At 44.8% G+C, this 26,686-nt stretch overlaps 1 protein-coding gene across 2 annotated transcripts in view; it reads left to right on the forward strand.

Moving 5' to 3' along the window:
* Positions 1 to 1,480: 1,480 nt before the first annotated feature.
* The window catches only part of TBX20 (T-box transcription factor 20), a 76,398-nt gene continuing 51,192 nt past the window's right edge, over positions 1,481 to 26,686 (forward strand). Inside the window, exons 1-4 of one of the 2 annotated variants that reach the window (XM_036738989.1) lie at positions 1,481 to 2,174; positions 6,613 to 6,874; positions 9,991 to 10,155; positions 22,053 to 22,161. In XM_036738989.1, coding sequence (XP_036594884.1) covers positions 2,045 to 2,174; positions 6,613 to 6,874; positions 9,991 to 10,155; positions 22,053 to 22,161 — 666 coding nt within the window. In that variant the 5' untranslated portion in view covers positions 1,481 to 2,044. Of the gene's footprint in view, positions 2,175 to 5,913; positions 6,160 to 6,612; positions 6,875 to 9,990; positions 10,156 to 22,052; positions 22,162 to 26,686 lie in introns of those variants that run through there. The other variant, XM_036738990.1, reaches the window with a different exon arrangement.

The raw sequence follows: 26,686 nt of genomic DNA on the forward strand, positions 1-26,686 counted from the left end.
TCTCAGGCTCCAGACACTTCAGGCTTCGCAGTTTCGGAAGATATCGTTTGTATCCTTAAGCTCCTTCCAGGGTGATCTGGGGATTTTATTTTTCTCCGTGGGTTTCTTTACAGGAGAGGAAATGTAAGAGGTGTGGCAGAAGGGTGGCGGGTACCTCTGGACCTGGCTGCTTCTCCTTACATTTCAGTCCGGCTCTAGTCCTCAATCTAGCGGTCAGAGAGGCGGAGTATTTGCATTCTTAGTATGTGACCATAGAGTAGGGTTTTGACTCAGTCTGGAAACACCCGTGGGCAGAGTCAGATCGGGCCAAACGAAGTGGATTATCCAGTAAATCTAGAGAATAGCAGTCATTCGCTTCAAAGGAGGGCCATTCCCTGAAAGGTTCTGGTCTAAGCCAGGACTTGCGGAAAGCTGTGACTAGCTGGTACCCCCGACCGCTAGGAACACAGGGGTGTCCCGGCCAGGCAAGAGACGGAGATGGGCCCCTTCGGGACTACCCTCCGGACTGGCTAAGGTTTGGGCCCCCGCTTTTCTCTCCAGCCTGATCAGAGCCAGTCCGAGGGACAGCTGGACGCCAGCTCAAGTTGCCGGCCCTTAGTCCCAATCTTGAGGCAAAGGCGCGATTGCCAGGGTGGCCGCCTCCTCTACAAGGAGCCTAGACTTCTCAAGAAAAGTTTATTTTGCCAGGTGTTTCTCTAACGAAAATCTAGCCCCAGGCCCCGGGAGGCTCGTCCGGCATCCCTGCGCATCAAAAAGAGTTGGTTTTTTGCAGGTTGCTTTGACTTCGGGACCGTGACTTTGGTTTTTACTTCAGTACATCCAAACTTTATTTTGGCACGAAGCTCAGACAAGAAAAAAAAAGAAAGAAAAAAGGGGGGGCGTCACACACCCCCACATACACACATAGTTGGTTGTAACTTCCTAGAGCCCCTGAGATTCGACTTTCTTTTTTTTTTCCTTCCCAATATCCCGATTCTCAGGCCAAGCCAAATTCCTTTCCTTAAGGTGCCCAAGAGAAAGTCGTCCAGGGCGCTGGCACGACCTTGGTGCCCACTCGCCTACCACCCTGTGCTGGCTCTGTTGCTTGGGAGCTTCTCATACAGAGGGTGATGGACCCTCTAGGAAAGCCCAACTGTGGAGCTGAGATCCCTCTAACGGGCCCAGGATCCTCAGTACTTCCAAGGGCCGGACTCCTTTCCTCCCCTTCTCTTTTTCGCTCCCCCTCCCAACATGGGGTGAGCAAATGAGTCGCTTCTGAGAGCTTGAGGCTCTGGCACAATCCTCCTCCTCCTCCTTCTCCTTTTCTTCCTCCTCCTCCTCCTCCTCCCCCCACCCCCTAGGTCTCCTCCTTCCCAGCCCCTATCGACTGAATCAGGAAGCTGGTGACGTCGGCAGGCGCTGACTGGCTGAAGACCGATAGGATCGCAGCCTCGGGCAAATTAAGGTGCAGAAGAGCTTGCGCCCAGTTGCAGTGGCCACCCCCTCCGGGCTTGCGGCTGACACCGCTGTGGACTCTCTCTTTAGCCTGCCCAGGAGCATCTAAACTCGGCCAAGCCACAGGTCTAGGCAGCTACGGACCATCTGCCTTTGCCCTAGGCCAGAGGGCACTAAGGGACCCGGGCATGAGCTAAAATACCTGGTATTTGCGCCCCGGGCGTTTTCCACTGTTCGGGAGGTCCCAGGCTCCTCCAGGTCACTTTGGGTCCCCCCCCCCTCCACTTTCCTCCCTCGAACCGGCTCCCTATAGCTGAACTGAACCTCATTTCTCACCCAGTGTGGTCTTAGGTCTGCTTAGCCGACCTTCAATGCTCCTGAGCTCTGGTAGGGTTTTGAGGGGGCAGAGCCGGGAGGAAGGAGAGCAAAGCCTTGGGGTTTCAGGGAGCTTAGGTCGAGGGCCATTTCTGCTGAAAGTGTTTGGCTTCCGCTCTTCGCTTGTCTAGAAACTTTCCCTTATCTCCCCTTTCTTTGTTCCCCTCTGATCTGGGGGAAAGCTGGGAGTCCGCCTCGTAGCCTTCCTGCCTGGCTAGGACCGCCGGGTGACAGCATGGAGTACACCGCGTCGCCCAAGCCACAGCTCTCGTCGCGGGCCAATGCTTTCTCCATTGCGGCGCTCATGTCTAGCGGAGGCGGCTCCAAGGAGAAGGAGCCTTCCGAGAACACCATCAAACCTTTGGGTGAGTGAACGAGAAAATAGTCCCCATGTCTCTGCAGAACCCCTCGCGCCCCACCCCCCGTGCCCTGCGGGACTCGCTTCGCATCTGTGTCGCTGAGCCCATGTGTCTGCCAGGCAATCCGCCTGGCACCTTAGCCCTAAGGAGTCTGGTGTGCCTCCTTACTCTAGGCTAAGTAAGGGGAAAAGGCAATGTGGAGCTCTAGGAGAAAGCGGCCGCCGATCTACTCGCAGCTCGGCAGAAATACGGAGAACCCGGGAGGGAAGGTTACCCTCAACAATGACAAGGAGCAGCAACTAGGGGGTTCTCTGCTCTGGGCTCCACGCCCTAGTTCTGGTCAGTTTGCCAAATGAAAGAGGGATTCTCTCTTCTTTGGTTCTCACCACCAGGAACTTGACTTTTACCAAAATTGAAGCTGTCAGAGAGGCCGCTCTTCTCCCCCCCCCCCCCCCCATTCGGTTCCCGAGTAGATGACTAGAAAACCTCCCGAATTGTGAGAGAATTGCTGGGTCCATTAAGTCCCTGGGCAGTGCTAAAATAGGCTGAGAGAAACCCAGGAGATCTAGGACTCCTTTTCTTGGAAGTGGACTTCAAACCAAGTCAGCGACATTTCTCAAGAGAGTCGTTTAGCTCTTTGCAAAACCCCCGGTACAGAACAGAGTAGGCTAGGTTTGGAATTGCTTTACAAGGCTGTCCCCCCTGCTGCCCCGGATCTCGGCTCGGCGCAAAAGCTTCCTCTTATCAGGCAGTCATCGCCTTAGAACTGCCCTTAGTTTCCGTAGGGGTTGGTGAAAACATTAACCAGTAACCATTTGCGAAATTCCTCCCCTTTTAGTTACAGTGTTTATTTAGAAATCTTGGCCATTTATAGCAAACCTTAGGCCCACCGTGGCAAAGAATGGAGAAGTTTCTTCTTTCACGTGTGTGTGAGAAAGGGTTAGCTCGGGGGGCAGGGTCAAACAGCTGGAGGTTCCAGGTATAGGAGAAGGGAGCACCCTTAGAAAGAAGTGTTAACGTTCTGGACCGAATTTTAATTTTAATACTACGTCATAATGAACAGACCTGGAGGACAGCAGGCAGGAGGAATTGACAGACAAATGTAAAAGCAAATTTCCTTCGTTCCTTCGTTCCTACCTTTCCTCCTTCCTTCCTTCCTTTCTTCCTTCCTTCCTTATCTCTTCATCTTCCTCTTTTTTCCTTTTGGCTCTCTTTCTTTCGTTTCCCAAGCACCTGAATTTAGTCGATACGACGGAGGGAAACACACGCATACATACATATATATGGAAAGGGAGAGAGAGAGAGAGAGAGAGAGAGAGAGAGAATGAATGAATGAATGACATCCTTAATAGTTGGGGACCTGGCTGCCTGGTTCCAGAATTTCTGCTATAGGTTGCTGTAGACCCCCCAATTCTTTTAGGTTCCATTTTCTGTCGCAGTCAACCATCTTGTCGCCTCTCCTCTGCTCCCTCTGATTCTTCTTTGTGAAACTTCCTTGGAGTTTCCCAAATCTACCAGTGGAAGAAAATAAAAATGCATGTGTAAGGGTGTGCTTTGAGAACCACTGACATCATTTTCGAATGTCTTTCAGCGCTGGCATCTACTGTGCTTCTCAGAGATGTTTAGTTTTAGGGGAGTCCCTGGGAGGTCTTTTTATTTTTGTAAAGTCCTCTCATTTTTGGTTAGAGTCTCCCAAAGAGAGACCCTGATGTGCCTCAAGTGCTATTGCAGACTGCCTCCAGCTAGCAGGTCCTCTGCTTGCCCCATCAGTCTCAGCACGGGTTCATTTTTTTTTTTCTGAGACATCAGCTCATAGACTAGGAGGTATTCTCTCTCTCTCTCTCTCTCTCTCTCTCTCTCTCTCTCTCTCTCTCTCTCTCCTGAATTAAGAAGTTACAAAAAAGAAATACAGAGAAAGAAAAGAGAAAAAGAAAAGAAGGAGAGACAGATGAAGAAAAAATCACATACACAGAGAGTGCGAGAGATTCATACTTAGGAATGGAAGTCACTAGTCAGAGCTTTGCAATAAGGATTCCAAGAAAGAATTACTAAAATCCCCAAGTGCCATTAAGCTGGCTATTTATATAGCAAACTGATCTGTCCATAGACATCAAGGACTAAGCAGTCAGAAGTTTTTAAGAACCCCAAAACAGGCATAAGTGAGGGGCATCTTGCTCCAATGGCGTTCTTTTCTCTGGTGCTCTATCTCCCACTTCAGAGAAAGGAGCTCTTTGGGGATGGAAACTGCAACTGACTTCTTTCCAAAGCCTCAGATTATGAAATGTTGCTGGATTTGTGGTGTGTTTAGCAGTTTAGGTAAAAGTGTCCTGTTTCTGAATGAGGTCTGCCCTTGGGCTCAGGCCTCCCTCAGGTAATCAGTGCAACCCACCATTCCACTATAATAGGGAACTGGTTTGGGGGATCTCTATGGGAGATCTGTTGCCCATCCCCTAGGGCCTAAGGGTGATTTTGCTGAGGGCTAAGGGGGGAGAATCCTGCCTTTTACCCTCCTTTTAAAAGTGAGAGTAAAAAGAAAGTCCTCTCTCCCCCACTATTATGTTTCTCTGGCTTCTTTGGACTTCAAATATTTTTAGTAGTTATGTCTTTAAATATTATCTAAGAGAAAACTCAGGCTGTCTAGGCTTTCTGACACCCTAAATGGGGGATAATCATAGCATTTCCCCTGCCCCAGGCTTGTTGTGAGCTGGTGCAGTGGGTAGAGAGTACTGTAATCTGGAGTCAGGAAGCCCTGAGTTCAAATTTGACTTCACACACTAGCTATGTTATTAAGGGCAAATCACTTAACCTCTGTTTGCTTTGGTTTCCTCATCCATGAAGTGAATATAACAATAGCACCAATCTTCCCGGGATTTTGTAAAGATAAAATGAGATACTTTTAAAAGCACTTTGCAAACACTAGAGCATTGCAGAGATATTAGCTGTCATTATAACATGATTATTTTCATATTTAATACATCACAGGACGATAACATACTATACTATATAGTATATACTATATATATATGTGTGTGTATATATATATATATATACACACCCTACTATAGTTTATACAATCTGATATAACGTTGCAGAAGAGTTGCTGATTTATGTTAGTAGAAGGCTTCACACCGGGAGTGCCCTAGGTCGATTAGATTACAGGTGCAACTCCCAAACTCCACAATTATAGGTTATAGATTTTTATAGTATTACATCTTTGTAGGCTTATTATGAATATTGTAAATACGGCTATACCGATATTATACATTTATCTATACAGATATGTACATATCATGAATGATGATAATACTAGCTTTTATAAAGCCCTTTAAAGAACGCAAAGCACTGCACGCTCTCTCATTTCGACTATGGCAATATTATACATATATTTATAATATGGATAGAAGATATGTCAATATAAGACAGATAGAAGCAAATGCACATTCTATAGATAATACAAATATCTTTATTTGTAATCATAGATATATCGTAAATCTGTTTTTGGTGGCGCCTCTCTCTGCATTGACCCTGAGGGCGGGCCTTGATGGAGAGCTGTTTCGAGATTGCTTCACATTGCAAACTCAAGTAGTTGCTTTTTTAAGGAGCGAAAGATAATGGAGACAATTAGGCAGGTCCCCCTGTGTTCTGTCAAAGTGACTGGCGCATTTGAGGACCCTCCCTGTCAGCCCATGCAAAAAGCTCCTTTCTGCTTGGCCCTTATCCTGGGCGGGCGGTCGCCGAGGGAGAGAACGAGCTCTGCCCGCCCTCCACCCCCAGGCCACTGGTCACCCGGGATGCTGCAGTGTTAAGCTCCACCAGCCCGACTCCTTAGTCGCAGCCCGTATAGTCTTACTTCAGCCGCCATCCTCAGGGCTGTGGGCTAAAAGGTTTATATGGACGTGTTCCTGGGAGCAGCCGAGGTCCCTCTCGGGATGCAGGAAATTGTGGTTTAGGGACGTCTTTCGTTTCTAGCTATCAGGAGATGCTGGCATGGGTAAAGGCCAAGGGAAGGCAAACCTGGGGGTAGGAGTAAAGAGGCCTAAGGGAGGAGGCGGGGACTGGTCGCCGAGCCCTTCAGCCAGTCTCTCTCCAGTTCCCGCAAGACTCCAGTCTAGACTTGAGATGGTTTGAAAAACCGCCGGAAGCATTTGCTGTCGGTTCCCCTCGGCCCCCACCCAGTCCTCCACCACTCTTGTCCTGTGTCCCAGACGAGTTTCCTAAGGGCAGACCGCAGCGCCCGGGAGTGCGAGCTCCGAGCGGTTTTGCGCGGAGCCCGCGTCTGCCCAACTGGCTGTCCGAGGGCGCTGCGCTCTTTGCCTTTGGCCTCCGCGCTTCTCAGATTGCCGGCCGGCCCTTCTGGCCTCCACGGCCCTACAGCCAAAGCAGTGCTCCCGATCTGTCCCGGGCCCGCAGCCTTCCAGAATTCACCCACTTCTCTTTGCACTAGAACAATTCGTGGAGAAGACTTCCTGCGCCCAGCCCCTCGGCGACCTCCCGGGGCTCGACTCCCACGGAGACTTCGGCGGCAGCCTCGGAGGTGGTGGCGGCGGCGGCAGCCCTTCCTCTCTGTGCACGGAGCCCCTCATCCCCACCACCCCCATCGTCCCCAGCGAGGAAATGGCCAAGATCGCCTGCAGTCTGGAGACCAAGGAGCTCTGGGATAAATTCCACGAGCTGGGTACCGAGATGATCATCACCAAGTCGGGCAGGTAGCCGAGGCTCGGGGGATTCTGGGAACACGGGCGGAGGGAGAGCAGGGGCTGAATAAGCAGCCCCGCGGTGCGAGGGCAGGAATGGAAAGTAACTTCGGAGGGTCACAGGAAGGGACCCTAGGGGCCAGCCAGTCCGACCCCCTCATTTTACAGATGGGGAAACCAAGGCCCGGAGACTTGCTCTAGGTCACTCATCCGAGGATCAGAGATAAAGAGATGGAAGGCCCCTCAGAGGCCATCGACGCCAACTCTCCCATTTTATAGGGGAGGAAACAGGCTCAGAGAGGTGGTGATTTGCTCAAGGTCATACTAATAGATAAAACCCTTGCTGCAAAGCAAGAAAAACTAAATTCCCCTAAACGTTGCTTTGGAAAAGATTTAAACCGGTCTTAGACCTAGTCTTTCTTTCGAGGCCGGAGGGAGGGGAGAAGGTCAGGAATCTCAGAGAGGGTCTCAGGGGTGGTAGGTGCTGGGGGACGCCCACGCCCTTCCTGGGGCAACATTCCTGCATCCTAGGATCCAATCCAGAGGCCCAGCGGTCTCCTGGCGGCGTCCTAGGACCCAACCCCGAGGCCCAGCGGTCGTCTGGCCGCTGGCATTTCGATCCAGGGGCACACTGGGGCCTCAATGCAGAGAAGGAAGGGCTCTGAGGGAAAGCCTGCTTTACAGGAGGGGAGGAGAGGGCAGGGAGCTGGGAGCTGGGAAGAAGCTCGAAATTCAGGGAGACCCCAGGCTGGGAGCAAGCCCCAGCCGCCTTAAAAAAACAGACTCTGGGCAGAGAGCAGGCAGGGCTGGCTTGAGACAGGGATTTATCCGGTTGATCACGGTCGCCGCCAGACTGGAATTTCCTCAGTCGGAATGGCCCAGACCCTTGGGAACTGGGAGCTCAGGGCTTCCCTGTTTATCCTTCCTAGTTTGCAGACTACCCCTGGACTTAAAAAAAAAAAAGTAAAGCAAAAAGAAAAAATTAAAATAATGCTGGGGGCTGGGAGGGGAGGGAAGACCCTGCTGAGACGATTGTCAATATAATATGGATCCTAGATTTAGAGCTATAAGGAACCTCCTGGGCTATCTAGAACAACCCCCGCTTTTACCGAGGACAGCACTGTGGCCTACAGAGGTTAAGTCACTGGTCCAGGGTGCTTGTATGGTACGCGGCAGAACGAGATTCAAACCATACCGCTTTTATTCGAAATCCAAAGAGTTCTTGCCACTGAATTAGACTTGGGAGGGACCTATAAAAGCATCAGGCCCAGGAATTCTTAATATTTCAGGGGGTCCGTGAACTTCACCTGGGAAAATACATCTTTATTTGCATTAATTTTTGGTTTCTTTTGCCATCTTATGAATTTTATTTTAAGCATTTAAAAACATCATTCTGAGAAAAGTTCCATAGGTTTCACCAGACTACCAAAAGGATCTGTGAGGCAAAAAAAAAAAAAAGATTAAGAATCCTTGATCGAATCCAACTCCCCTCTTTCACAAGGGAGGAAACTGAGGCAAGTTTTCAGTCAAACAAGCAGGCCAACAAGCTTGAATTAAGCGCCTATTAAGTGCCAGGCACCGTGCTAAACTTTAGGGGGAGTAATGTGGCCGAGCTCATAGAGCTAGTAATTAGCAGAAGCAGGACTCGAACCTGGATTCTGACTTCCGGGACTACTCAGTGGTTCAAATCGATTTAAAAAATAAAATCCGTATGAGGAGGAACAGAGCAGCTGCTCGTGTTCCAGATGATCGAATTAGTCAAAGTGTGTTATGTGAACTCGCTTGGGGAAAGATATAGAGGGATTTAGAAAGTACGGATTTACAGGTACTGCTGAAGGCACTTAGCAGACCCGAGGGAAGACCAGTCAAGGACCCCAAGCACCAACGCCATCGCCCTCTCTTCCATTCAGTTAGAAGTAGGCTGGATCTGTCTGCCTTCACATCACTCCCCAGGCCAAGTGTACAGGAAAGAAAGGGAGATTTTGGACGGGGTGGGGGTGGCTAAGTGCCTTTCCCTGGGCGGGGCACTGCTGGGGCAGCCCAGGGCGAGAGCTGTGGGTCAGTGGATTTTGTCCTCAAACCTTCCAGGCCTGGGTTGGAAACGACTGAAGTCATTATCCTGAAACAACTGTGTCTGAGCCCTAGTGGGCAGCCCAAGTTCGATGTAAAAGGGCTTTCCTCCCACCTTGGTCACAAATGGTTACTTCAAAGGGTGTCCCTAAAAATGTCAACATCAAAGCATTCTGAGCAATCTGTGCTGGTGCTCGGACACTATCAGCGCTCTGAGCCCCTGGAGCCCCGGAGGCGCAGTGTGAGGCGATTTTAACACAGGGATATTTGTCATGAGAAGGAAGGAGGCATTTAGTGGGTAGAGAGCAAGCCCAGGAGCCAGGAAGTCCTGAATTCAAATCTTGCTTCTGACATTCTTACAGAGTAGCGCGGCACAAGTCAATGAAGCAAAGGCTGTGAATTACCTGAGACTGTGAATTACAGGTTTATCATTACAGATGAGGTACCCAGCACTGGCAAGAAGAATTTTCAAGCCTGGAGTTCCCCCACCTCGATTAAATAAAAGACCCCAAACAAAATAAGTCGAGGACATTAATAGTGTACAAACGAGTAGAGGAGTGTTTGGGAAATGGTGTGTGAGGTTTTTGCTATGTAAATAGATGCAGGGGTCAGGAGAGACCCATTTAGAAGGAAACGCTGGCAACGATCAGCTGGAAAGCCAGCCTCAGTTTCTTCATTTGTAAAGTGAGGATGAAAGCGCCTGTGGCACCTACCTTACCTGCTGGAAGGATCAAGTGGGATAAAAAGTTTAAAGGGCTCGGTAAATGTCAGCTATTATTACAACAAATCCGGCCCACGTGAAAGAGACAGAATTCATTCCCAACTGAGAAATTTAGCCCACATGGAAATTGTAGGGCGATCTCAGAGGATTTTTGACCTTCCAGATAGGCAGGAATGTCCTAAGAGAGGGTGAAATAAACCTGTCAGAACCCCTTGGAACGTTTCCTTCACCTTCAAAGCTTTTAATTAAGGAATCAGTTAATTAATCACTCCCCCCATTTCAGTCCAAGTTTGTGTACGTATGAGAATGACCGAGCCTTTCTCTCCTCTGGTTTAAGGCGAATGTTTCCTACCATTCGGGTGTCGTTTTCCGGGGTGGACCCTGAGGCCAAGTACATCGTTCTGATGGATATCGTTCCCGTGGACAACAAGAGATACAGATATGCCTACCATCGCTCGTCCTGGCTGGTGGCTGGCAAGGCTGACCCTCCTCTTCCCGCAAGGTTTGTCCTCCTCAATTCCGGTTTTCTCATTCGAGAAATATTTGCTTACAACCTCCCCCCACCCTTAGCTATCTGCAGAATTCCTCTGGGCCGACCAGAGAGTTCTGTATGGGGATTTAAAGTAGTCTGTTTTTAAACCTGCTGCTGCTGATTCTGGGAGGAAAGCACCCAGGCAAACCAGGAGGGCTGACTCTGCTAAAGACCAGAGTTAATCCAGGGGGAGGATATTTACAGACAGAAAGCAGCACCCTTCCTTTGGACCCTTGGTCTAATCCTCCCCTTGCCCGCCCCCCCCCCCCATCTTCTGGAATTTGCAACATTAAAATTTACAAGCGATCAGAGGCCCCTGAAGACAGAAAAGATATTTTTATTCAATTGGTATTTAATTGACTAATTACAGTGAATATTTGTTGCCAGTTTGGTTAGATCACATGATAAACAGATCATTCTGTTTCAATCATTTTCTCATCTTAAGGGATTAGATTTGTTACTATTAATAGTCAATAAATAATAATAAATTAATAATCAATAAACTTTTATTGAGCATTACTATGTGCCAGGCAAGGGCAGCTAGGTGTGTGTCAAAGTGGATGGAGTGCGGAGTCTGAAGTCCAGAGGACTCATCTTACCGAGTTCAAATCTGACCTCAGACACTAGCTGTGTGATCCTAGGCAAGTCACTTAAACCTATTTGCCTCGGTTTTCTCATATGTAATGAGCTGGAGAAGGAAATGGCAAACCACTCCAGTATCTTTGCCAAGAAAACCCCAAATGAGGTCACAAAAAGTCAGGCATGACTGAACAGACACATGTACCAGGTGTGCTAATCACTGTTGTTACTATCATTATCATTATTATGACCATTATTATATTCACGATCATCTACTAAGTCATAGAGAAGTGGTGGTCTGAGTGTGTGTGTGTGTGTGTGTGTGTGTGCGCGTGCGTGCGTGCGTGTGTGTGTGTGTGTAGGTCCAAGAAAGTCTTTGAATCATTGGGATAAGAATAGAATTTATATCCTTAGGTATGGTGCTTTTTTTGGTTGGTTGTTTTGGATCTGTAGGGAGCCCCTCCATCAGTGGAATTCAGAGAACTCAAGTCTTGCTGTGTTCAAATGACTCCAAGACTAGCTCCTCGACACACCCCACCCCCCCCCATCATTCTGCTTTATTGTGGAAACAAGCAGCCCCTGTGTCCTTTTTCTATGACACTCATTCCAAATAAAGTTTTTAGGCTACCCTGTATTTTTGTGGCATTTACTGTTCTAAGGCACCAAATGAGGGAGTGGTCTAATGAGCAAGAAGATATACTTCATTAAGAGGAAAGCCAATAACCAAACATTAATAATAACTTGCACCTATATAGTGCTTTAATTCTTGCAAAATACTTTACAAATGCTATCCAATTTTGTCTTCCCAACAACCCTGAGAGGCAGATTCTATTATTATCCCCATTTTGTGGATCTGGAAACTGGGACAGAGATTAAGTGACCAATGAGAGTATGCCCTCCCTTCCCAAACTCTACTGTGTTCGTTTTGTCTATTTTTGTATATACTTACATGGGTATATGTTGCTTCCATGAATCATATCCAATCTTCTTGAGGGCAAAGACTGTTTCAATTTTGCCCTTCCATCCCCAGTACCTAGTACAGTGCTTGGCTTATAATAGCTGCTTCATAAATGTTGGCTTATTGATTGGAAGCTCAAAGTCCCAGAGGTCAATTGTGTAGTTAAATTGAAACAGAACACCAAGAGTTAATTTTATTCCGCATAGAGTACTTGAAGGGAGAATGTTCCCAACTGTCACATGAATATTTGCTTTTTTGTCCAACTAGAACTTTGTGTTAGAGCTCGGATTTTATCAGAGAACCCACTCTCCCTGCTGGCTGGATGCTTTTCTGGTGGAACATTAGATGTGCTTGGTGTTGAGGAGAGGCATTTTGGTATAGTGGGGAAAATGTTGCCTGGGAATTCAGAGGACTGGGGAAATCTCCACACCCCCTCCCCCACACTCTTTTCACTTGTGTGACCTTGGGCAAATAACCTAACCATCTGGACATGAGTTTCCTAGAATGTGGTTTCTGCATCACATACGCATTGTTCTAAAATGTGAAGGAGTTCGATTAAAAGGACCATCACAGCTAGAAGCATGCCATCTATGTGTCTTAAATTTAAAGGACTGCCCCTTGCCCTAGAGAAGCTATTCCCTCTTAAAAGGTGCCCAGGAGGAGGAACACCAATAATTCCTGCAACTCAATTGACAAAAGAATTGGCTCCAGAGGTATTTCACAGACAGCACAACAGTCCCCCATCTATTGCTATAAGTTGTATGGGGGACAATGCTTTTCATTGATGTAGGAAGAAAGGCTCATTGAGGAGATTCTACCAATGCAGGTCAGCACTTTCTCTGCAATTAACAGTCTTATAAAGAGAATAATCTGGAGCACTGAGGTGGTCAATGATGTGCCCAGGGTCACACAGTCAGGATGTGCTGGGGCAGGTCTTGAATACAGGTCTTCTTGGCTAAAGTGCCTCACTGCTTGTATGCATATATGTATATGTGAATATTATAGATTATTAACATATGTTAGAGGGAGTACAGTGTAGTGGATAGAGAGTTATCATTAAAGCTTAAGTGCCACCTCTGACAAATACCAGCTGTGTAACCTTGGGCAAGTCAGTGCTCCTGGGCACCTAAGACCATCAGGTGCCAAGAAGGTGCTGACCTACATTGGTGAAAGCATTTTCTTCACTTGGGAGTTCCATATAGTAGTGACAATTATAGCTCAGTTTCTCTCTCTCTCTCTCTCTTTGTCTCTATCTCTCCCACTCTCTATGTATACCCATAGGGATAGGGACCAGATCCATGGTTTTCTTGATGAGGAAACTTCCTCTATCTAGAGAAATCATTACCTTCTTTGAAATTTAACAGCATAGAGAGAATTACCTGGGACTCTGGCAGGCCAAGTAATTTGCCAGGGTCACATAACCAGTATGTATCAGAGGCAGAATTTAAACTTCACTTTACACCTCCCCTCTCCCCCTTCACACACAACTCTCTGGACCTTGTTAGTTTGAAAGAGGATGAGAGAGAGGATGGAGGGTAAGTTCCTATGCACGGCCATATGTCCATATGTGTGTAAGATTGTATGTCATATTCCTCCCTCCCCCCACACACATACACAGCAGACTCTATAACTACACAGATATTTAAATGAATGCAATCAACCTTCTCTGCTACTGACTGGATCATGCTATTGGTCTATCAGCAGCTGGTTCTTGGGAGAAAACGGTTGTTTCTGAGTCTGTTCTAAGTGGGAAAAAACCTATTAGGAGTGTCTTTGTAGATCCCTTCCTTTTCTCCTTCTTCCCCCTTCTTGATCCTCCCTCTCTTCCCAGTGAAGCTCCCTTTCTATTTACACACACATTTTCTTCCTATCTAAAGGCCTTATGTGTCCTGGGGACAGAGGCTGGCAGACATGAAGGTCAGCAGGGTGCTGGAAATGTGACATCTCTTGATGTTACTGCTCTGTTGCTGGCTGGGGAAGGGATATGCTCACCAATAGCTATCTAAACTCAGGCATGTTTAAGCTGCTGCTGGAATTTTAAGTCTATCTGGGGACTGGCGAAAAGAAGGGCTTCCCTCATTGAGTTTTCTTTTGCCTTCATTCCTCCCTCGATCTATTATTCATCACCAGTTTCTGTGGAATGTAAAGATGTCTTGATCAACTCAATTCATTTTATAGAAGTTACTCATGAATCCTTAGACCCTGTCCAATTTTGCAGCTCCAATGGGATGGGGGGGAACTCTAAAGGATCATATATATGTTATTGTGCTGAGTGAATCCTGTTCAAATACAGAGTATATACTATTTGGGGGGATTTCTTTGGTGTGGGGTAACTGCTGGTGGGGAAAATCCATCTACCAATACAGATTGACAGCTCATGTTCATTATGGTTTTAGAGAACATAAATCTAAATCCTCGATCACAGCTGTCTGGGGCATGACAGGGTATGTGACTTGACCATAGTCTCATGGCCAGCTATATATCAAAGGCAGGACCAATTCTTCCCAGTTTTTACTGACTCCAAGGCCAACCCTCCATACTCTAGATGATGCCCATCTCTCCAGTATATATAACATCTTTTAAAATCTACATTTGATTTCAAAGTTCTTTAGTAATATTATTTCATCAGTAATAATCAAAAAATTTTTTAAAAAGTTAGAAAATAACATTTTGTCTTCACACGGGGCAGCTTTTGCCTGGGATTTATGAAAATATCTTACATTTTGGCCGAACACTTCCTGGAGTTTCTTGGCCAGAGAAAATGGGTTGTTTGCCCAATATTGAGAAGCATGGCTAGTAAGCTAATAGGGCTCAGACACCAGGACAAAAAATAATCTCGTCAGTTTCTAGAATCCTAAGGAATCTCTCCTTTCATTTTTTTGGCACTGAAAAAACCTCTTCTTTCAAGCTGACAAGGTGCAGAGGGCTGTCATTTAAAAGCTGCTCAGCTCCTGGATTTGCACACATCGGGAAATCCCTTTCTTCCTGCTGTCAGAGACTAAAACAACTTTTTGTTACCAAAGAACATTTTAATCGAAAGCTTTTTTGGACACTCCCCTTTCAAGCCCTTTAAAGCGTTTCCAGGGCTTGGCTTCCCAGAAGATTCTTTACTGTCCTGAACCTTCCTGCACTGCATGCTTGTGAGGCATTATAAGTTTCAGCATGCACACCTTGTCTTTCCCTGTCTTCTGTCTGTTCTCCCTGTGACAAGCTGTGGCCTGGACTCCTTGGCCACCCTCTCGGCTTTCTCTAACTGTATTATAGGAGATTTTTAAGGCTTGGCCTTAGGAAGCCAGACACAGTTGTAAGGATCTATGTTGGAATGGGATTTTTCTTTAATTCAATTCAATCCAACAAGTGTTTATGGAGGGCCTACCAAGTGCCAGGCACTACGCTGGTTATAGAAAGACAAGGAACCTGCCCCTTCCCTTAAGGAGTTTGTATTATATTAAAAGACATAGCACGCGCACAGATACATATGTATTATGCGTGCATGTATATATTCATGTGTGTGCATGTATGTATGTGCAGACACAGAGTAAATACAAAATCATTTCCTGGGTAAGGAGAGAGAATTGTGCTTTGAAGGGATCAGTTGTGCTTTGAAGGAAGATAGGAATTCTGTGAGATGGAGCTGAGAAAGAAATGCATTCCAAGCATGGGGATGGCTGGTACAAAAAAAGTATGGAAGTGGTTGATGGAAGGGCATGTATAAGGAAGAGCGAATATGCCGGCTTGTCTATGTGGAATGTGTGAGACAAAGTAATATGCAATTAGGATGGAAAGAGCATTCAGAGCCAGATCATGCAAGGCTTTGAGCACTAGACCAAAAAGGTTGTATTTTATCCTAGGGGCAATAGGGAGCCACTGACATTCCTTGAGCAAGTGACATGGCTAGATGTATACTTGCCTACTCTAGCCAATGTTTGAGTATAGTTACAAATAACCTACATAATATCATAGAATCCAAGCTGAAAAGCACATAGAGGCTTTTTAGTCCAACCTTCTTACTTTACAGATGAGGAACCTGAAGCCCAAGGTGAAGGTACCTGTCCAAGGTTACATAGGTGGTAAAGTCATGATTTGAACCTGGGTTGTCCTACTCCAAATCCCAAGGTCTTTCCAATATACTATATTTATATGTAAAATTTAAAAAAAAATTTAAATTTAACAAGTACTTACGGCAAGAACTTCCCACCTAACAGATGGAAAGGAACATCTTCCCAATTATATCGAGAACTTTGAATTTTTATTATAAATGGACTATAAATGGAGAGCTCCAAAATTGAGACACCATAGAAAATCATTTCATTATCCCAGACAAGCTCATTTCACACTCATCTCACAACAATCACCCAAGTGCAGTTTTAAGATGAAATTTCTTTTTTTTAAGTCTCTGGCTCATTTGTCTTCCATGATCCTCCACCCTCACCTAGATAAAGTACTCTCACCCTCAGTTAGAGAGTGAGGGATCAGGCTTCATTCAAGGTAGTGAGTGATTGTGCAGTCCTGGAATGCAGGCACTCATTTCTATAATCCACTTGTAGCCCAGGAATTTAGGGCAAGACCCTGCTGTTTGTGTCTGGTGGAGAGCTCTGGTTCTTGCAAAATTTGCATGGCTGTTGAATGCCACAGAGAGTTTTGAAGGGCTCTGTTGACTTGACAGGGGCATAAGAGACCTTTCTGGAAAATGGTGCAAATCTCTCTTTGCCACCCCCATCCATGTTTGGTACCTCAACAGTGCCCAGTCTGCAGCAGGAGCTGAACATTTAAATCATCCCCTTTCACCATCATTATCCTTTATGGAGACGACTATATCAATGGAAGTCAACTATTTTATTTAGTTAGAAAGCAGTGTTGTACAATGGTAGATGTGGCTTTGAAGTTGGGAAGATATGGATTTAAGTCCCGCCATCTGTGACTGTGTGATGCAGGACAAGTCGATTAACCTCTCTGTGTTCTAGACAACTCTCTTAAGGCTGGAGCTTGCAGGGAAAGTCCTGATCTGCTTTGGTAGAGGGAGTTTCCTGTAGGAATGAAATTACAGGTTCAGTCCCTGTCCCTTTATTTACTTAAACAATAGATGTAATTGATTCTTCCTTGCATTTCCCTGATCCAAGCCTCTCAACTTCTGATAGGGCAACGCTTTGCATATAGTAGAGGACCAATGAAGATTTCAATTCCATCGGCACATAATACACACATAAAGCATTGGACTAGGCGCTAGGGATAAAAAAAATACAAAATAGTCTCTGATTTCAAGGAGTTCACATTAAGTACACACACACACACACACACACACACACACACACACAGAGCTCAAGTACATAAGAGCATTGATAACTGAGAGGATAAGGAAACACAAGGTATAAGAGGTGGTACCTGAGCTGTGCTCTGGGGCAAGTCTTTTTAAGATGTAAAGGTGATCTGGGAATGCAATCTAGATTTGAAAGATACAAAGGTAGGAGGCTGAACATCATTAACAGGAACAGTTTGCAAGTCAATGAAAGAGAGTGATGAGCGCAGCTAGGTGGTTAAGTAAATACAGAACCAACCCTGAAGTCAGGAGGACCTGAGTTCAAATCCGACCTCAGACACTTGACATTTACTAACTCTATGACTCTGGGCAAGTCACTTAACCCTAATTGTCTCACCAAAATAAAAGGAGGGGAGGAGTGATGTAATATGGGGTTAGAAAGGTAAGTGGGAGCCATTATGAGAAAAGCTTTGAATGCCAGGGTGAGGAGCTTGTATTTTATTTGTAGAGAAAACAGGGTACCATTTGAGGTTTTCAGGTAAGGGAATGACAGCATCAACTATGTTTCCAGAATATCAATTAGGAAGCTCTGTAAAGGATGGATGCATGATTTTTTTTGTACGCTAGCATTTTTATTCGGTACTAAATTTTTATTGGAGTGTCTAAACTTGAATTTATTCCATATAGTTTTTCCAAGTCATCATCCTAACACCTTTTATTGCTTTAAAAATTTATCATACTTTTGTTCTTAGAGTGGTCTCCATTGTTTTCCCTTCCAGCTGTAGACTTGTGTGTTAATACTGTTGCCAGACATTGTGGCAGATGCCCACATAGGCAGCAGGCAGTAGTGGAAAGGGTGCTGAATCAGAGGATCCCGGTAAGGAGGTCCTCCCAGCTGGGCGAGTCACTTCACTAACCTCTCTGGGTCTCAGCTCACTAGTAAAGCGTCAGAAATGCCTTTAATAGATTATTGTGACGAAAGTGCTGAGTAAGCTAAAAAGTTCCATCTAAGTGTGCTTCTTCTTCTTATTGCTGTTGTCATTCCTGCCTGTCATTAGATTTATGGACATGGCAAAAATGCAAGCGGAAAAAGAGAAATCTAGTTACTGTTTGTCTTTAGGGAAGGGGAGCAAAGTCGATGTGAATGGCTAGAAATCTCCACTTAATCCGAAGTTCTTTTGGAGTCAATATTTTCAACTTCAATGTTTTCAACTCAAATGAGCTGTTTACATTAGATGATGTACTATGGCATTTATCTCCTTTTATTTCCCATCACCCTGTGCTGGGGGCAAAATGGACACAGTAAATATGTTGATAGTAGTGATGACAGAGGGAGGCAGCAAGGTGTAGACACAGTGGATGAATGCTGACCTTACAAGAGTCAAGAGAGACCTGACTTTGACTCCTGCCTTAGACACCAGCTACTTGATTCTTGAGCACGTTTCCCTTAAACTCTGCCTCATTTTCCTCACCTGTAAAATGGGAACAAAGGTAGCAGCTGCCTCAGAGGGAGGTTGGGAGGAGGAGGCGAGATAAGGCATCAATAAAGTGGTTCGTAAACCTTAAACTGCTACAGAAATGTTAGCTGGTATTGTCTCCTCCTTGTATTTTTGGATGGGGTTCAGATGGAAATGGTCTAAGGACAAGTCACTCTCCTGCCATTATTCTTTTGTGTTGACTGAGCCAAGGACACAGGTAGAAAAGCGCCAGCATTTTGTGATTGAATAAGTCTGAGGATGGAAGCTCATCTTCAGCAGGCTTCTTGAAAGCTTCTTTAGTCCCCTCCAGTAGTAGTCACAAAGACAGGGATGTCATGAGCTTCGTGCTGTTCCCACACATGAGATCTTCTACAGGACATTTGTGGTATGAAGTCTTTTCATCTATTGTAATTTGGAGGTTATGAGTATTCAGTGTGCCAACATCTATTTTAAAAATACCATTATTTTCAAATTTCTGTGGATCAGTATTTTCAGTTTGTTTTAGGAGGCAGAGTAAAGTGACTTATCCAGGGTCACGCAGCTATTGCACGTCCGAGTGAACTCGGGTCCTCCTGACTTCAGGGTTGGTGCTTTATCCACTACACCACCTAGCTGCACCCTTGGATCACTGTTAAGTTGAGGTGGTCATAGGCAGTGATTATGCCCGTAAGGACATACTCATTCCACTTCATTTTATTTACTGAATTTCCGGGGGTTCTTGAGCTGTGAGTTGTCTATGAGCCTAGTGAGTTTCTCGCATATACTTCTAGTTTCCAGCTAATGTCTTTTTAGGTATCCAGTAGACATTATTTTTTTGTGGTCTTGCCTTTATCATATCATTCTTCTCATCTCTTTTTGATGGGGTCCAGATATAAATAGTGCTTGGATGGGATTGCTAGCCTACTACTTTTTAATATTTAATATGCCATGGATCATTGCACAGGTGGTTAAAATAATTGCTTTTAGTAGTTGAATAAATATATTAGGATGCAAACCCATTCTCTGTGGGCTCACTGAGAGCAGCCTTGGGACAATTGCAATAGCAGACAGGATGATGGGGGGGGGGGTATACACTTCATTCTCTTCCCACATTCACTTGAGACTCTCTGCTTGGTTTACATTTCAAAAGCCCTTTGTTCAAAAACTTTTGTATCTTGGAGGTTCTGGGAATTTGGTTTGGTGAAACCTACTAAAAATGTTCTTGAGTTTTTAAGGGGTGTGTTATATCCCAGAGATTGTGGGTAACAGTTCCGTCTGTGATAATGGTCCACTCCCAGGATAGTTACTGTTTAGCACGGTGCCTGGCACATAGTAGGTACATAAGAAATATTTATTGACTGACTGGTTGAATTCTCTAGGATAAGTTGAAGTCTGTATTTCTCCTGTGGGAATTTGTCATCTGTCAATCTGTGAAAGATATCAAGCTTCTAATGTCATACTTTAGTGACCAGGGCGTGTCTGGTGCCAAATTACACAGAATGAATTAATTTATGGCACAGTTTCTACCATTTTCTATTACTAACACTGTTTCATTATTAATAGTGTAAATTAAAGGAAGCTAGGTAGTGCGGCGGTGTTGGACTTGGAGTCAGGATGACCTGAGTTCAAACCCTGTTTCAGACACTTACTTGCAGGTGACCCCAGGCAAATCACTTAATTGCTGCCTGCCTCAGTTTCCTCATCTGTAAAGTGAGGATATTAACAGCACCCACCTCAAAAAGTTATTGTGAAGACCAAATGAGATACATATGTGTACTTTGCAAACCTGAAGCACCATAGAAATGAGAGCTTTTATTATTTCCTACGATTAATATGGTTGTTGTCTTATTCTTACTTTTTCCAAAGATGTTCGCATAGAAATGATCCCCAAAAAGCCTATCCTTCTACTATTCCTTTATAATCGGTGTTCTACTCAGGTGGACGAAGCACTTGCTTTTTGTTCATCTTCTGTAGGTTTATTGTTGTTCAGTCATGGGTTTTCTTGGCAGAGATACTGGAGTGGTTTGCTATTTCCTAACTGAGGCAAACAGAGTTAAGTGACTTGCCCATGGTCATAGAGCTAGTAAGTGTCTGAAGCTGGATTTGAACTCAGGAAGCTGAGTCTTCTCGATGCCAGGCTGGGTACTCTATCCACTGCTCCACCTAGCTGCCTGTAGGTTTATTGCTGTGTTGCTATTATTAAAAATAAGAGTATGTGAAGCATGAATAAGGAAGAGGAGAAGAGGGCATAGATGACCCACAGATGGGAAGTTTATCTCCAGAAAACGAGTGCTCACTGAATCACTTCTCAATGATTCTCCCTGGGATCTATGTAATACCCAAGCTGAAGATGCCCAGAAAGCTCTAGGCTGAACAATCTTTAGGTTGAGTTAATCAAGTTGTGAAAGTGATTTTCTACTTTAAATTGCTCAGTTTCCATCTGTTTGGTAGGAGATGTTAATAGTAACTTCCTTTAAACATTTTGTGGGAAAACCTAATTTTTTTATGATACTGACACGACTCAGATGTTATAATCATTGGCCATATCTAATTAGCAGCTGATTGGAAAGCTAAGCAATAACAGCAATGAACATTCCCATCTCGAAGGCAATTTTCCAAGGACTTTCCTCACAACCAGCCAAATGGGTGGCTCAGTGGTTAGAGTCATCCCTATTTTGAAAATAAAGAAATTGAGGCACTGCCATGTAACATGAACTGCTAGTGGTGGTAGGGCTAGTGATGAAGCTGTAAGTCAAACCCAAGTCCCCAGACCCAGATGCAATACTACCTCCACTGCACCAGAAAAATACTTGCACTTATGCAAATTTTTTTTTTTACTCATTTGGAGTATGGAAAGAAGCTATGAATCATTTGGTCAGTCAATTAACATTTCTTAAGCACAGAGTAAAGTTGCCAGCATTGTGCTAAGCACTGGGGATACAAATAAAGGCAAAAAAAGTTTGCTCCCCAGGAGCAAACAGACTAATGGCGGAGGCATCGTGCAAACAACTAAGTACAGATAAGACATAGGATCAACTGGAGACAATCTCACAGTGAAGGCACTAAAATTAAGGGATCCTTCAATTTATTTTAGGTCACTGGTTTAGACAGCTAGGTGGTACAGTGGACTGAGTGCTTCACTTGGCATCATGAAGACCTGAGTTCAAATCTTGCTCCAGACATTTACTGACTTTGTGACCGTAGGTAACCTGTCTACCTCGGTTTTCTCATCTGTAAAGTGGAAATGATAATAGTGCTTATCTCACAGGATTGTTGCGAGGATAAAATGAGATAATGTTTGTAAAGTACTTTGCCAACCTTAAAATGCTATGTAATTACTAGCTAATTTTTTAGTTTATAAGCAAACAAGCTTATTCTTTTAGGACAACCTTTACACCATTGCTTTGTGATTTGCATTTAATATTGAGCAGCTAAAAAAAAAAAAAACAAACCGTCACTTCCACGAGCTAAGTATCCCTTCAATCAATTACTAAACGTTTACTAAGTGCCGATCGCAGAAGCCACCCTTACTTTAAAATCGGGATGCATTTTAGTCTCCTGGAGCACAGGGCCAACGTGTCTCGCTGTGAAAGGTTTGTTGTGTGATTTTCCCCAGGTTGTACGTGCACCCGGATTCTCCTTTTACTGGAGAGCAGCTGCTGAAACAGATGGTGTCTTTTGAAAAAGTGAAACTCACAAATAATGAACTGGATCAACACGGCCATGTAAGTGACCTGCCTTGAATGGCGCAACTGGAAACGAATCCAAAGGTGGAATTTGTGCTTGGGACTGATCCATCTCTCTCTCTCTCTCTCCCTCCTCCTCCTCCTTCTTCTTCTTCTTCTTCTTCTTCTCTCTCTCTCTCTCTCTCTCTCTCTCTCTCTCTCTCTCTCTTTCTCTTCCTCCCTCCCTCCCCCTCCCCCCTCCTTCCTTCCCTCCTCCCTTCCCTCCTTCCTTCCTTCCCTCCCTCCCTCCTTCCTTCCCTCCTTCCCTCCTTCCTTCCTTCCCTCCCTCCCTCCCTCCTTCCTTCCCTTCTCCCTTCCCTCCTCCCTTCCCTCCCTCCTTCCTTCCCTCCCTCCCTCCTTCCTTCCTTCCCTCCTTCCTTCCTTCCCTCCTGCCTTCCTTCCTTCCTTCCCTCCTTCCCTCCTTCCTTCCTTCCGTCCTTCCTTCCTTCCGTCCTTCCTTCCTTCCCTCCTTCCGTCCTTCCTTCCCTCCCTCCTTCCTTCCTTCCCTCCCTCCTTCCTTCCTTCCCTCCCTCCCTCCTTCCTTCCTTTCTCCCCTCCTTTCTTCCCTCCCTCCTTCCTTCCCTTCCTCCTTCCTTCCCTCCTTCCTTCCTTCCTTCCTTTCTCCCCTCCTTCTTCCCTTCCTCCCTCTCTTTCTTTTTCTCCTCCCATCTCCTCCATCCCTCCATCTGCTTTCCCTTTCCTTTCTTCTTTCCTTTCTCCTCCTTTTCCATTCTCTTTCTTTTCTCTTCTCCCTTCAGAATGACACTTATTTTCTATTGAGAACGTCTGCCATTTCAGTGGGAGAAATAGAACAAGTATGCAAATAGCTATTTAAGAAAATAGGATAGGATGCAAATAACTGTAGTGTAAAATATAATATGTTAAGTGCAGGGGAGAAATGCAAACCCAATGCTAGGGGAGACTAATGGAGGGTCATTTAGAAAAGGTTACCAATACATTTTAAGCTTTTTTAAAATCATGATAAATATTGACTGAGATAACTGATTGAATCACTGAATAGATACTTTCAAAATACTCAGATGGATATATGATCTCATCAGTGTGGATATTCCCTCTTTTGCTGTGGATCGCAAACCATCCATAGTTGCCCACCTTGTTTGACCCTTGTCCATGTTTTTCAACAGTTTGCCCTCCAAGAGGTTCACTGGATCTTCCAGGGACCTGTCTGGATATCTCTCAATATCACAAGCATACCAAGGGAGCACAGAGGCAGTCCATTGACTGTCTATCCCTTTCTCTTGCCTCCTGACCAACCTATCTTCTTTATCATATGTACATCCTCTAATGGAACTGCTTCCAGTGGTTCTTCTTAACTCCTTTATTGTACTGCTTTAGTGCCTTCTCACACCTGCCCCCCTCCAGGCAAGATCTCCATAATCCTTTTGATAATATTCATTTTCAGTTCTTTGGAGATCATTGTGCTACAATCATGCATTATAGGAAAAATACTGATTTATATGGTGTTTTAAGTTTTCTAAGTGCGCTGTGTATGTTATCTATTTTGATCCTCACAACAACCCTACAAGCTAGATGCCATTATGACCCACATTTTACCAATAAGGAAACTGAGGCTGAAATTGGTTAAACCATTACCACGTCACACAGCTGGTTAAGTGTCTGGGATGGGATTCGAACTGAGGTCTTTCTGCCCCAAAATCCAGCACTCTATGAGCTGCACCCACCACCTAGCCACACTATTATGGGGCAGCCTTTGTTTCTCTGCTGTTTTTATTTTGGTTCATGACACTGTAGCTCTGCAGACATCTTGTGGGAGTTCTAAATGGACCATTACAATTTATAACCGGTCAATACAATCTGTCCAGGTAAGTGGGTGGGTCCTGTGATGAACTTCTTTTCCTAAACAAGCCATGTATAGATCTAAGGAAGGAGGCATGACATCTTATTCTGCAGCAAGGAGTGAGACTGTATGTTTCCCAGAAGCAGATGAGTTGAGTTGAAAACGAGAGGCCATTAGCAACTTCTTCACGTGACAGACCAAGATTAATTTCAATCTGTCAAAGGACTTACGTTGCCTGTCTGAGCTGATCAAGAAACCTAATGCTGGACAGAGCTGCCTCTTTCCAGGCTTGAACTAAACATTAGGCAAAGAAGAAAAACGTGGTCTTGGGCTTAGTAAATCTTTTCTACTTCATGAACTCTGATCATTTTGACAAATCTGAGCAGCCACTGAGTGAGGAAAAAATCCTCAAATTTCCAAAATTAAACTGGGGATTAACAACCACTTGTTTCAAGAGATAATTTATTCTATAATAATAATAAAAGTGATCATTTTTATAGCACCTACTTAGGCCAGGCACTGTGCTTCAAAACATCTTATTTGATCCTCACAACATCCCCTGAGAGGTAGCTTCTATTATTACCCCCAATTTACAGTTGAAGGAACTGAGGCAAGCAGAGGTTCAGTGAGTCGGCTAAGATCATACAATTAGTAAGTGTCTAAACTAGATTTGAACCCAGGTCTTCTTGTCTCCAGATACAGCTTCAGTTCTGCTACTTACTACCTGAGTGATTGTGGACAAGTCACTTACTTTTTCTGACCTCAGTTTCTTAACTTGTAAAAGGGACGGGGTATGACCTCTGAGTTCATGTCCACATCTGAAATGATGAAACTATGAAATAAATCTCTGATCCTGGCAATTTAATTATTTTAACGTATGAAAGTGGAGCTGTTTTTGGAGGGTGACATTCCACACAGATGACCACAGGACAAAGATCATTAATTTTTACCTGGAAGATCAACTCAACAATGCAAAATTGATGTCTTTCTAAATAAAGACTCAAAGACTAAGAACAAATTGCCGTGCTGATCTATTGAGTATCCCAATGTTAGAATCTGAGATCTAGAACTGAAAGGGAATTCCGAGGCCACCTTCTATTTTATGTAGAACATAGGGACTTGCTCAGGGTCACACAGGCAATAAGTAGCCGAGTCTAGATTTGAACACAAATCCTCTGACTCCTGATTCAGAGGCAAAGTAACTTGCCCAAGGTCATCCAGGTAGTAAGCATTAGAGGCAAGATTCGAGCCCCAGCCCTCTGCCTTCAGAGCCAGGGCTCTTTCTACTCTACTAACCTGATGTAAGTAAATCTGCTTACAAACTTGAAAGCATTATTTCAAAGTGTGTTAGAGTTGCTGATAATCTGGAGGGGGCAGAGTCCTTCCGGAAAAGGAAGGTGAAAGTATCCAAAAGGAAACGGTGGTCAACTAATATCTACAACCTCTAAGATACAGAACAGCCATTTTCTGAAAACCCCGTGGAATTAGCAAATGTGATCCAGGGAAGAGGCACAGTTTAGCTACATGAGTGTAATAACAGAAATCGTAGCAAAAACCCATCTCACCCCATTTGTCTCTCTTCACTTGGAGCTGAACCCATAGTCCTCTGGGAACACAAAACCTGAGGCTGAGGGAAAGATGACCAGCTACCAGAGTCTCTGTAGAAAACATGCCTCTTTGGAAAAGTGATTCACAATTGCCCTGGTTTTGTTATACCTTAAAGTATTTGGTTCTAAAAGAAACATGAAAAAGATTATTATGAGACAACCTGGTTGATGAATGTTATTGCAATAACAGCCATATTTTGGCAGCTTTTATTAGCATTCAAATGGAAAATGACTATGCCCAACAGCAAGATATGATGCTAAAAACCATGAGTCCATGGGTCATGAATTAGGTCAAGATTTCCATGTGCCATTTGGTCTTTACCTCTTGGTCTTCCTAAATACTTATTTTTTTAATCCAGACTTTTGGGGCATGGAGATTAGTGTTCATATGCTGAAACAACTCTGGGAACAGAACAAACAGGGACATTTGTAATGACCTAATTGATATCAACAATTCAATTAGGTGCTAGCAGTCTTCTCTTCCCCATCCCCATCTCCTCTACCTCCATCCCCAAATGTAAAAAAAAGGAAACATGAGATGCCTGCTCTGCTTGAAGGGTTGTTGTTCTTTTTAGTCTTTAGGGGTTTCATGGAGGTGACCCTTCAACCTCATCTCATGATAATGTTGGATGGTATCCTTACACAGAGCCTCTTGGAGGATGGATATGGGTGAAATCCAATCTTTAAATTGAATTTTAAAATGTGGATTTTATGGCTCTGATCTCCTTTTCCTTCTCCTCCTCCTTCCCTTCTTCCTCTTCCTCCTCCTCCTCTTCCTCCCTCTCTTCTTGCTTCCCCACCTTTTCCTTCTCTTCCTCCTCTTCCTCTTTTTTCTTCTCCATCTCTGGTTGTTTAACAATGACATTCACTAATGTCTCACTCTTATGCCACATTCTGGTGGGGAAAGAGTAGATTTGGGTTCTCCAAGGCTCTGCCAGTGGAAGCAAATTGTCAGTTTCTACCAAGCTCTGAAGACTTACAGGGCAGGTCCAGCCTTGTAAAACCTGTAAGCAGCCAAAGAGAGGAGAAATCTATCACCACGTGCTTGGCCAATAGGCAGTGAATGGTTTTAATTGCAGCAGTTTGGAAAGACTACCTT

This window comes from Trichosurus vulpecula, chromosome 9 (genome assembly GCF_011100635.1).
Source record: "Trichosurus vulpecula isolate mTriVul1 chromosome 9, mTriVul1.pri, whole genome shotgun sequence".
Taxonomy (NCBI): Eukaryota; Metazoa; Chordata; class Mammalia; order Diprotodontia; family Phalangeridae; genus Trichosurus; species Trichosurus vulpecula.